Source organism: Macrosteles quadrilineatus, unplaced genomic scaffold (genome assembly GCF_028750875.1).
Source record: "Macrosteles quadrilineatus isolate MER2022 unplaced genomic scaffold, UCM_ALF_1.0 Scaffold_4__1_contigs__length_99947679, whole genome shotgun sequence".
Classification (NCBI taxonomy): domain Eukaryota; kingdom Metazoa; phylum Arthropoda; class Insecta; order Hemiptera; family Cicadellidae; genus Macrosteles; species Macrosteles quadrilineatus.
Window position 1 is genome coordinate 55285605 of NW_026542597.1, and position 12597 is coordinate 55298201.

Below are 12597 nucleotides of genomic sequence, written 5' to 3' on the forward strand. Positions count from 1 at the left end.
CTAGTTTTATTTTCTTGGTTAAACTTGAACCTCATTTGTTGTTGACTTTGTCATATGCATGTACCTTGCAAATTACGGCAATAAAAAGTTTCTGATTTCTGATTTCTGATTTCTGATTTCTGCATCCATTCCGCACTTTCTGACCAAGGACCGAAAGTGGCTAGCTCCTCACGACCCACTGAGAATACCCATCGGCAGTGCAGAGCACACATCAACCCCTGCAACACAACAGGGGCACTCTCAGGGACTCCCATTTAGAACGTCAGTCAGCCTTAATCTCAGATAGCTCAGAGGTAGGGTAAGAGTTTCATAAGTTGGATGAGGTATCAGGTACGAAACCCATCTGTGTAAATTTTTTTCTAGTTTTTTCAAAATTTGTTTTATGAACTATTAAATAGTTCATAAAACAAATTTTGAAAAAAACTAGAAACAATTTTACCCAGGTTAAATTTTAATCAAAATACTCAATTGATAAATGTGTTTTCAGACTTTTTATGTATGATATGGGATAAGGATTTGGGTGGACATAGGGATATCCCAGGGAGTTCCCAAGGGACCCCAGGAAACTCTAAGGACTTTGAGGGATTTACAGAGGATATCCCCCATATCCCACTGGGATATCCCCAAAGACATTCCAAGGATCTTCGTGTGTTGTGTGGGTTATAGTCAATCAACAACTTATTTAAGTTAAAACTGTGCATTTAAAGTTATTTTGAAACATTATCAATTATTGATTTGACACTAATAACTTATTTTCCACTTTTCAATCTATCATTAATGGTAAAAATAGTTAAGTTTCCTGGTTTGGACATATTGGTTTAGGCCTGGGGGTGTTTTATCTATGGTATTAAGTAAACGGTATAACTCAATATTTAAAAAAATACGTTAGGATAATTTTATACTCCCCCGTTGGTAAAGAACTGTAACCATCTCATCTTTATTTCTTAACATAATAATGATTTGTGAAATAAGCTTAATAATATAATAATCTATGCATAGTTAAAGTAAAAGTGAAAGTAGTCGGCGTGGTGGCAACACTGCTCCCTTCAAATCCGTTACTGCACTATCAACTACCGACTACCGTTCTTCCAAACTGCCTTACCGACAGTAGTTCCTACATTCTACACCAGGAGCGCTATCGTGTCATCGCAATCTGCGATAGTGCGATATCTCTCCAGCGTTCCGTTCCAGTCCAGTCAAACTCAAACAGTGTCGTTTCGACACCGATTGCAGACGGTTCGCGTGTCATTCTATTTACATCACGTAGGCCTATTTTTGACAGTGTCGTCTGCTAGGGCAATTCCCATTCGCGATTGGTTCGTAGTGGCATTGTTGCGTGTGTACCGATATTCTAGTGAAGTGCAGGTTATGTTGTGAGTGCTAGTGTATGGAATCCCATGTTCCATGTTGCTTCAGTCTGCCTGGACCTCTGGAATACCCCCTGACCAGGAAGGAGCTGTAGGAAGCCTGGGGGAAGTTCAGGATAACCTCAAGCCAGGATGGACCGTGCACGTCACCCATGACAACCGTCTATATTATTGCAAGTGAGTAAACAAACATTCTTCGTGGAAGGTAAATTTTTAACTTTATAAAAATATTTACAAAATGCAATTCCTGAAATGCTATATTTTTACGAAACGTTGTTATAATCATTATAATAAGTATTTGTATAACGCAAGATTTGCGTTTTGCATCAGAATAAAATTACGTTTGCCATCAATGTCCCTGCCTCCAAAATAATGAGTTTATATCCACCCACTATGTAAAACTGATTTGTTATGATTGCGTTTATGAATGTATGAACTTTATAACAATACATTAAACTATGCATTTTTCTGGCCGTGGTACAGTGTCACTGTATTGCATATTGTTTTTACCAATTGTTATTACAATTACATTTTACAACCAAAATTAGCATTTATAATGACATAACATAATCAAAAGTCATAAGCCCTGCCGTATGCTCCAAACGGTCGAATGTTAACAATTAATTAATTTTAGAGCTAAGAAATATATTTATGAGCTCTCCAGTTAATTTACTTGTTGGTTTTGAACAAATATAAAGCAAACTCCAAATGCCACTGTTGGCGTGCACGTGTATTAAACCGACCGAGGTTTTATGTAAATGAACTGGAATATCGCTGCGATTAGGTCTTTACTTATTAAAATATCAAAGTCATACATTTATCTTTGTAGCAGAGATTAAACGGTGTTTTACATTATTAAATTATTATTCTTTTGGTGTCACGTATTTATTATTTATTATATCACACGTGCGTGTGATAATAATTTTAGTTAGCATAGCCAATGTATCAGTTAGAGGTACCGGTAGGTAAGGAAAATTAAGAATTTTGATTGCAAAGTTAGAGGTTTATAATATAACAAACAATTTATTTCAATTGTAAAGTGTGTTTGTAAACATCGTCTACCGAAGGAGTCAGACTGCGACCAAGAGCCAGTGGCAACAGCCTTGTGGTAGTCCGTTCTACACTCAATACTCTCTAATTAACCTTTCACCGGATCCTGTTCCTCGTAATATTCTCTTGTTAACCTCTTCTGTCTCTCGCACAGCTAAACGTGCTTTGAACACAAACGTTGACCGGTGTTTCAGTTTTCCTTCATTGAAGGGGTTAATTTATTTCAATTGAGGTTTGGATTTTAGTTTCTGAAATTTAAAACCTTTGTTTCTATATAAAATGAAACTACAGCTTTTCCTAGCGATTCTTAATAAGATTTTTGTTGGTGAAACTTTTAAAGACAATTGACTCTTAAATACTGAAGTAGACATCCCATCTGTGTGGACCAGTATACCAATTCGTTTATAAAAATAACAACGAATGAGACACAAACCGTGTGCAAAAGTAATCATTGTTACAGTGGTAGTTGATGCGACATCCTAAGCCGTTTTTCAGAGACACAATGAGATGGAAATCAGCAGTTTTCGCCAAAACTCTGTCGGTGACGAATTCAACTTCGTTCACGATTCTAAAACTATAGTTCGGCCGCTTAGAAAGCGACCTCCTCCAACATTGGTTTATCATTAGCGCGCAGGTCGTTTTCTAAGCGGCCGAACTATAGAAACAGAGTATCGACAGCATGTCTAGTTTTTTCCATAGTCAAAAGATGTAGCGCAAAACAAGATGTTATTTAGTTGTAAACACATGTATTTGGGATCCAGAATGTGGAGAGGGGTATTTTGGTTCCGAGCCAAAGCCAAAAGACTGGTTTAATCGAGCAAGGGATCTTTTGTAGTAGCCGGCCTTGGGTTGTGTAAGATTCAATGGACCTATTGAAATCAAAATGAAGAAATCATTCTGTATTTTTATGGCTGTATCTATTTTAAAAGGAAATGTCAAAGAACACTTGATGACCACAAATCCAACCTAAAGGTGAGTGAGCGTAGCGAGCGAATTGTAGTTATAAATGCACCTCCAAGTGATTTCTTAATTTCGTAACGGTTAATTGATTTAACATTTGACAAGTGAAATCAACTATCTGACTCATTTTCATGCTATTAGAACTTTAATGACCAACAGGTAAAAATAAATCATCTATCCTACTGAAAAAAATGAGTACAATATTCATGTCTTTGACAAAAACAACACTTTTGGTGGTATGCACGAGTTGAATATTTCTCTTCATATAGATCCGGAGCGCCAATATCTCCACCCCAGCAATATGTAGCTAGAGATTAACTCCCCTCTTGGTATCCACTCGTCGCATTTCTAGCTCAACCCTCCCCCCCTCGAAAATGCGTCATCACGACAAGTTGAAACTTTCCCGCGGAGAGTTATAAGGGTGAACCAAGATGCTCTTTTACTGTTGATTTTGTTTTTGCACAACATTTTTTCCTATTTTATGTTAGTTTGACAATTAAATAATAATAAATTAAAATAATCTTTTTTATTTAAAATAGTTTAAAGTTGTAAAGGTATTTTGTATAGTATATAGGTGGCCATGCGAGAGCGTATTATAAGTTACATTATTATAAGCGTATCATTGTTTACATGGGACTGTTAAACACAAACAGTTGTATTTTCAAGTTTAAATACAAAGGATTAAACTAAAAAACTACTAAAATGAGCATGGTCATGGTCACACCTAAAACCGGATCTAAAGGTTTATTCATTGTAGGCCTACACAATTAACGAGATTAATTTATTATCCGTCGTAATTAAGTTTGTTTTCAGAATAGTCCTCTACAGGCCAATTATTATCGAGATCCAAGTTTTGCTGGTGTTTGTTGTGTGTATGCTCCTGTGTCCACCGAAAAAGGTTTTATACACGAATAGTTCGTGGTTTCATAATGATTCGTGTTCACGAGAAAAGGGAATTGAGACTAAATAGGAATAATTCATAATTAAATAATTTTTGGGGTCCGAGGATTAAACAACTCATTGAAGGAGTAACTATTTTACTCTGTCACATACAGGGCGCGTAGCAAAAAATAAAATGAAAAAATTAGGAATGAATAATATTTATTAATCCGTCTCGTATACGATTGTTTAGTGGGAACACATATATTGGAATTATTGCTTTGTGTAATGAAAGCCCAATAACGCCTCTTTGAGGGTTTGTATTTAGAATTATTTCAACATGGTTTGAATATCATGAATTTAATACGGTAAAATCTCTTTGAACACGAGTAAAATAAAATAAAGTTTATCACTTCTGTTGATAAACCGATTATCGTATAAATTGTCTCCGAAAAACGTCAAGGGGATTCAGTGAATATGCTATGTCCATTGAATATGCCTAGCATAGGTGATATCCAGTTACACAATTCTAAACATATTTAGGCCTATACATTTCAAAAATTTAACGAGCCGATTTAATGGTATGGGCCATTGTTATGGAAATAACTAGTACTTCTCTTTAAAGCCACTAGCTACTTACTATAGTATACCACATTGAGTGGTTTTGGCTTTTAAGGGATAGGCCTAATAAGCATGAATTATTATAAATTGATCAACATTATGATTTCTAAAGTTGCTTATACCACTAATTAGCCGCTGATATTTTTATAGCTTAAGGTTGGTAACTGGTACCATACACGAATCCTGTATATTAATAGGGAAGCATGTTTCTTGAAAACCTTTTTCCAAAACAAATGGAAAACATTCCAATCACATGCTCGTATGCATCACAGGGGAAATACTGTACACGCATGCTATAGGATAACAATTAAGCATAAAAAAATAAATTAAATTATTAAAACATTAACATGGACCTTATGGGTTGCCATGCTGGTGACAAAAAACAACGAAATCTAGGCCTATTATATTATTAAAGTGATACAATCAAATTTTATGTAAACGGTCAAGGCCATTTACCAAATAAAAATATAGATATATTGCACATCAAAATAAAGCTTAGAGTGTGTAGATTTGCCTAAAAGTATTGATATGGACGAATTTCCTAAGGGCTCTGCCCCACAGGCTGATTTCCAAAGGGCTACGCCTGGCATGCTTCCAAAGTTGACATGATTTAATTTAATTCAGTTACTGAAACAGCTGGTCAGTACAATTAAGTGGTGTTTGTTTATTTACTCGAAAAAGATGTTTGTGACGCTTTATGTAGATTTAGGAGGGTTATGTTTGGTTTTAAAGAAATGTGTATACGTTTTGTAAAGTATTGCTAAAAGTTTCATTTTGTAATTGATATAATAAGCTACATGTAAAGAGGCTTGACTGAAGTTGAAGAATACATTATGGTAAAACATGTCATTTGTGAAACATCAATATGAAGCAATTCATGTTATTGCTACACTAAGGTATGTTGTCATATTCTTTTGGATCTATCAACATAAAAAGTCGGGGTTGAAAGTAAGTAGGTTTACACTTTTAAATCAGTTTATTTTCAAACTAAATCATAGAGTTGCCGTATTTTAAAACACATATCAGAATTACTTTAATAGCTCTCTAGGTCACATTTTATTCCCGTTGCAAAGCACGGGTATAGCAGCTTGTATACACATAAAATCAAAAGAAATGGAAGAAATTCCAATCATATGTTTTATTTACAGTGTGGGGTGAAAATAGAGAAGTCTGTACATTACATAGTATTTTGGTCAAGTTTTCGACCACTGGACGACCTCTAGTATGTATTACTATACAGTTGGACACATTATTTTACGTATATTTTTCCATTTGGCCAACTTCCCAGCAACGGTACAGTATAGTCAATTGTGGGGTTATATTAGTTTAGTGGTCTCAATGCACTCTCAAATGCATGTCTACATTCGACGGTTGGTGTCGAATGTACCGGTAGTATACCGACGGTTGGACAATGCATGTCTCAATTTAATGCACATGATAGTGATCTCCTAGTAATCACAAGGTCGCCGATTCGATGTAGAGAAAATGTATTAGGAGTTTGATAGTTTGAAACGACACCCATCTGTCATTGGGCTGCCTAAATAATATAAATAAATGCTCAGGCTATATAAACATGGGATCTTCGTCACTCGTCAGTAACGAAACTACACAAGGCATCTTTACATCACAAAATCATTCTTCAATCATATTTAGATTAAAATACGCCAATTTAAGTCCAAATCTTACTTAATGGTAATAAATGATACTTTAAAAATTGTTGACTTTATATTTAGTAACAACTAACAAGAAAGACTGGGTGCTCCCGAAAAATACGTAGATTAAACTTACCATTTTTTGGGTCAACGATATATGCAAACTTGAAAATATATTTTTTTATAAAAAAAAAGAGAAAATACATTATCATAATTTCAAAGGAAAACGATTCTTCTGTGACACAATCCAACCAGAAAGATCAAAACGCACCAAGGGTGATTATTTCCACCCCGGAGCCAACTTACCAATACAATTCGTGACCCCTGTCACCCTTGCTAACCTCAGGGGATATTCAAATCCCAAACGTCCTTTCCCTTTACTTGTTTTCACGCCTCGTCTCTTCGCTCTTCACTTTCCATTTCCCTTTCCGCAAATTTCTCAGGTTCCTTTTGTTCAGTTTCCGCACAAGTGTTAGTTTCCTTGTTATGATTTACATTCAACGCGAATGAGTTAATTCCGTGAGCGTTTTCTCCTTGAACAATAGAGTTTCTCAGGTGATGTAACGTTACGTAGTAGGTGAAGGCACTATGTGCCCTACGTTAAATGTAGCTTATTGTTGGTATTGGTAGTTACATTAGTTAACAAGAAGAAACAAAATTGTAAATAAGAAAACGCTCATTTTGTTGGAGACTACGCCAGTAGCATATTAAGGAAGGTCGTCTTTGAGATGGGTATGCTATTAAAGGAAAAGTGGTACAAACCTATCAAATAATTGTGGGTATACCGGGTACTGAACCCGCCCCTCTCGCACCGAAGTATGAGACTCTAAACTACTGGGCTATCATCACGCCCAAAGTTGAGTTGTATCTTTAAGGACTCGAATACCCTTAAAAAGCTCTTCAACCGATTCAGAAAAATTATTAATCATTAAAGACTTTATTATTCTATGGCAAAAAATATCTTAAACACATAAATGCGTATATATTTTTAAGGATATAAAACATCGTTTTAAAAATAGCTGTACTGATGTTTCACTGTTTTAATACCTATTGAGGCAATCTTATAGTTGGCATATTAGCTGTTGCATCTTCGACAACAAAGAGCAAAATTTAGGAATGTCTGAAGAGGACCAACTTCTACGACAGCACCATGTTCACAACCCACTTACACTTATTTGCAAAGGAAAAGAATAAAATATTTTTGGAAAATAAGAACCATATGTGTGAAAAAATTAAAAATATGGTCCACACTCAAAACATTGAGGGGAAGCAATTAACGTGTCACATGACGCAGTTTGGAAAGAGAAGGTGGAGGGAAATGCAAGGATTGAAAATACGAAAGGGAAGTTAATCGCTAGCTACATATTGCTGGGGTGGGGATATCTTACCGCTCCTGGTCTTTAAGCAGAGACATATTGAACACTCGCTACTTCCCTCATTGTTTAGGTTATTTTTGGGGGCACTTAAGTAGTAGTGCTAAATTGTCTATCACTATTTAGTATCGAAGTAGGATTTTGAGCTTGGTTTTAATATACAATCAATGTGTTATCAAAGATTTGGGGGTTTTTAGTATTTTTCTATGTCACTGTCATTTTGAAAAGTGGGACGTACCAAATACTATACTAGTCTCGTATCTTTCTAACGCCAACATATCGCGTTAGCTAAAATAATTAATTGAACATCATTGATTGTAACCGATGACAAATGATATCTTGGTAAGTTTTAGGCCCTCCAGAGACAAATTCAGTGATATAAGAGCTCTTCTAAATTGTCAATTATAAAATTGACCCCGCTCTAGAGCAAATCAGAACTTCTCAGATTTTAAGGCGGGTTCTGTAACCCCAAAATCCGACTACAGAATTTTAAAGTAGGAGAATCATCCTACTCTACATTTCACTTGTGGAAAATTGATATTTTAAAAAATTTAAAAGTGTAGGTGTTTTTAGTTTTGGAACAGTTTATTTTTTAAAGGTTTTGGTCCTCAAGTAAACCTTTCTTTAGGATATTTGAAACGAAGTGTCGACCAATGATAAAAGTTTCGTTGATGTAATTACTAGTGTATAGCTTTACACAGTCTGGTCGCTTTTAGTGTGTGAAGAGTTTATACCACATCAGTACATATACACAAGTTGTGTAATATAATTGACATTCAAACCCTGTGGTTTGGTCAGTGGTTATATATTCACTGGCTGCGGAGAAAGTTACACGGATTCAATTTGACGTAAAGACCAGTTTTGGGAGTCGATAATGGATTAAACTCATCGTATAGAGGATGAGGGAAAAACTAGAACAGTAGGCCTACATATGGACCCGAAGATTAAAAAACTAATCTATTCATGCTTCCTGTATTCGGGCTTTACTTTTCAGTCTAGTATGGGCTTTACAAGATTTCCCTACTAAATTTTCAAATGGTTATAGGCGAGTTATATAAGCACGGTAAATAAAGAAATTTTGATCTCTTGCGAGTATGTAGTCTCAAAACATTCATGGGTAAAGTTCATTGCATAAGTTTGTCAGGAATTCTCTGCAGGCTATGCAGAAATGAGTAATGATAGTTAGTGGCTTACGTAGCTCAACGTCAAACTCTTGAGGTTACCAAGTTACTTTAAGGTTTGTCAAATAACAAATATGAATAATCTTCCATTGTAAAAATTAGTATATTCCATCCTCACCAACAAGACGTTTTACACATCCCTTTAGTTGCTAGTACTTACATGGTGTTTACACTTCCATTTGCTTTTATGCAATTTAACATAGTCACAAAAAAGATCCAAAAGGAGAACAAAGATTGCTACCGAGGTGTAAGTGATTTCTTGACTCACGATCATACGAACGTGGTCTAGAAACAGTCAACGTCAGCATATATTTAAGGTAGAGATGAATCTCTTTCGACACCTGGTAGCACCGGTCCTCCCGCAGGTCTAAACTGAGGCGGAGTATATATGCCGCCGCGATACTACAACTTTCCTGCGAGAACCAAATGTTTTGAACGATTCCCGCACCATCTGAAACAGTCAATTTGGATTATTTTGTGTTGTATTACAATAGCTGTAAATGCAATAGCCTTTTATCATTTGAACAATGTACAACCATTGACTTTTGATAGAAGTAGATATCGCATTTTAATGTTAAAGTATACAGTGATTGTGCCTAGTGATCCAATGGTTGCTGTCGTTTGAGGAAAGGTTTGACACATTTTTGGACGGATCGGAACTGGGTTTATTAATGTAAACAATTATCTTTGCACATGGTAAGTGATAGTGTTGTCGTCTAAGATAAACTTCGACAATAATAACGTGAAATATACCTTAGCTTAAAACAAATTGCTCATCACTCTTACAAACATTTTTATCTATCGTTGGCAACCTGGATGAGTGTTGCCCAATTAGGCTTACTGTAAAGCCACTGTTGGGCAAGCTGGGTAACATCAACGTAATACCATCCCTCCACCTATAACCCACCCCGTGTAGAGCCTGAGGTGCTGGAGATGTTTCGGAAAAACACCCCTTTGTTGGTTCTGACTTGAAAGTTAATTAATGTTTACTTTTGGTTGTGGTGTTTTAATCAGAGAATATTTAAGTAAAGTAATTGGTTGTTTCAGACATGTTTTGGTAATTTCATTGATTTGTTATTTTATAATTAGTACCATAGACTAACCAACACAAGGGGAGTGTGTTTTATCTATGTTAGTACTTTGTTATGCTTCGTTCATATTTTTAACTTGTCATGTAGAGTGATTATACTTGATAATAATAATAATAATAATAATAATAATAATAATATCACTTTATTGTCATAAAACATTTCACATTTCCAGCAAAGCTGGTGAAACAGATGACATTGTCATTTCTTAGCTAACAAAAATAAAAAACTAAATCTAAGAATTAAAATTAAAATTAAACTAGTCACTTTTTAAAAAACAATCATTTACTCTTCTATTGTATAGTATTTCTTTTTTATAAGGAATAATTTGAATTCTTTCTTAAACTTAATAATATTATTGATGTTTTTAAAATGAGCAGGTAAACCGTTGTAAAGCCTCAGACTCATATACTGTAGTACGGTGATCTTTCGTAAACACATAGCCGATGTCTTGGATACTGCAAATTATTTTTTGAACGTGTTGGGTAGTGATGAATAAATTGATTTTTTATAAATAATTGTGGATTACTCTTAAAGTATACCAGAATTTTATAAATGTAAAGTGAAGGCATTGTTAAAATTCCATGTTTCAAAAAGCGGTTTACATGACTTTTTTTGTGTGTAAATGATAAGATTCTTAAAAACTTCTTTTGTATCTTAAAAATCGTTGAGGCATATGATGTTGAGCCCCATAACTCAATACCATATCGCATAATGGAAAAAAATATCGCATAATAAACTATCAGCTTTGTTTTAGAATCAATTATGTTTCTTAAAACATACATCTGGAAACAAGCTGTATGTAATCTTTTAGCTAGTATTTCAATGTGAAGTTTCCATGTCAAATTTTTATCAATATTTATGCCTAAAAATTTAGTTTGTTCAACAAAAGCTAAAATATCATTTTTGTACGGTAATTCAAAAATTATGTTTTGCTTATTTTGTAGTGTTTGGAATTGCATAATATGTGTTTTAGCATTATTAAGTTTTAAACCATTTGCCGCAAACCAGTTAGTTAAGTCTACAATTGATTGATCAAGTTCTAATCTAAGAGTATGTACATCTTTTGCTTTTACTTTGGCTGTAGTGTCATCAGCATATAATATTAGGTTTGATGATACATTGTTAGGTACATCGTTAATGAATATTAAAAATAACAAGGGACCTAAAATTGATCCTTGGGGTACTCCACAATTGATGGTTTGCCATTTTGATGTTGTTTATATTTTACTATAAACCAGAAAAGAGCTAAAATACTTTAGTTTATTTGTTTAGACAAGAAAATCAAAAGTCGGTTAAGTAATATAACAAAAAATCAAAGTAATCAATGAAATGGGATGTTATCCTCAACACAGTGAAAAAGCATTAACTATAAATTGTTAAGTAATTTACTACGTCATTCGTGTCGTGACAGACCAGATGTTATTGATTGTACAGTCAACTGTCAATTGCATTGTTGTGGGTAACCCTAAATGGACATACGGTAATTTACAATAGTTCATACTAGATACGTGTTTTGACATGTTGGTTTTGCCCCGTAAATAATAATAGGCACCGGCAATGATATTTACCGGTACTTGGGGAATTATTATTATCAATCCCAGATGATGTAAAGAAAGAAATATTATGGAATATGGTGTATAATCTTTGGGATATAGTTGCGAGAAGCGATAAATTGATTTCTAGTGCATACAATAATAATAACATTGTAATAAAAGCAAACTGTGTTGAGTTGTTTGGTTGGAATACCGGAGTGCGGCAAATTAAAATTAGTGCGGCAAAAGTAAGTAAATGCAGCAATTAGCTACTTTTCGTTCTATAATCAGTGCATGGAAGCCCGCTTTGCCAGGCAACTGTAGGAAAAAATGTTTTTCAATGTAGCTTTTAAGGATGCGTAATGTTTTTAAAAACTCGTCAGTCACGGCCATGCTCCCGCCTTGTTGATGCTGGAAGGCTGGTGACGTCATATGACCTCATAGGTTCCATTGGTCACGTGACATAACCTCCTACGAAACAACATATTGTTCAAGGTCTAAAGGTAATATCAGAACTATTAACTGCCACCGAACCCTTAGTAAACAGTCAAAAGAAGGGATGTTTTGACGAGAAAGTTTTAAGTGTATTATTCAAGTTGAAGTATATGCAGGATTACAAGGGTTTCTTGAATGTTCTATTGGTTTGTGTTTAAAGCCACAACCATGTGTTCCTTACCTCTAAATATATCGCTAAAGACTATTTTTTTAGGGTAGACAATAAGCAAAATTTATTTGATTTCGATGGAGGTAAATGGAACAGAAAATATTCTTTTGTGCTTATATAATAATCTTATATGCCTATAATATGCTCGTACTTCCTACAGACATTCTTTCGGTTATCTACGAAAGCTTTTCTTTGTACATTTTCAATTTGAGAAGTTTTTAAGTGCA

The 12597-nt window shown here is 34.7% G+C and overlaps 1 protein-coding gene across 3 annotated transcripts in view; it reads left to right on the forward strand.

The window, feature by feature from the left end:
• The first annotated feature begins 1210 nt into the window (after nt 1-1210).
• LOC128991297 (uncharacterized) overlaps nt 1211-12597 on the forward strand; it is a 430235-nt gene continuing 418848 nt past the window's right edge. For 2 of the 3 annotated variants that reach the window (XM_054414071.1, XM_054414073.1), the window contains exon 1: nt 1211-1544. In XM_054414071.1, the coding sequence (XP_054270046.1) occupies nt 1405-1544 (140 nt within the window). In that variant the 5' untranslated portion in view covers nt 1211-1404. The remainder of the gene's footprint in view (nt 1545-12597) is intronic. The other variant, XM_054414074.1, reaches the window with a different exon arrangement.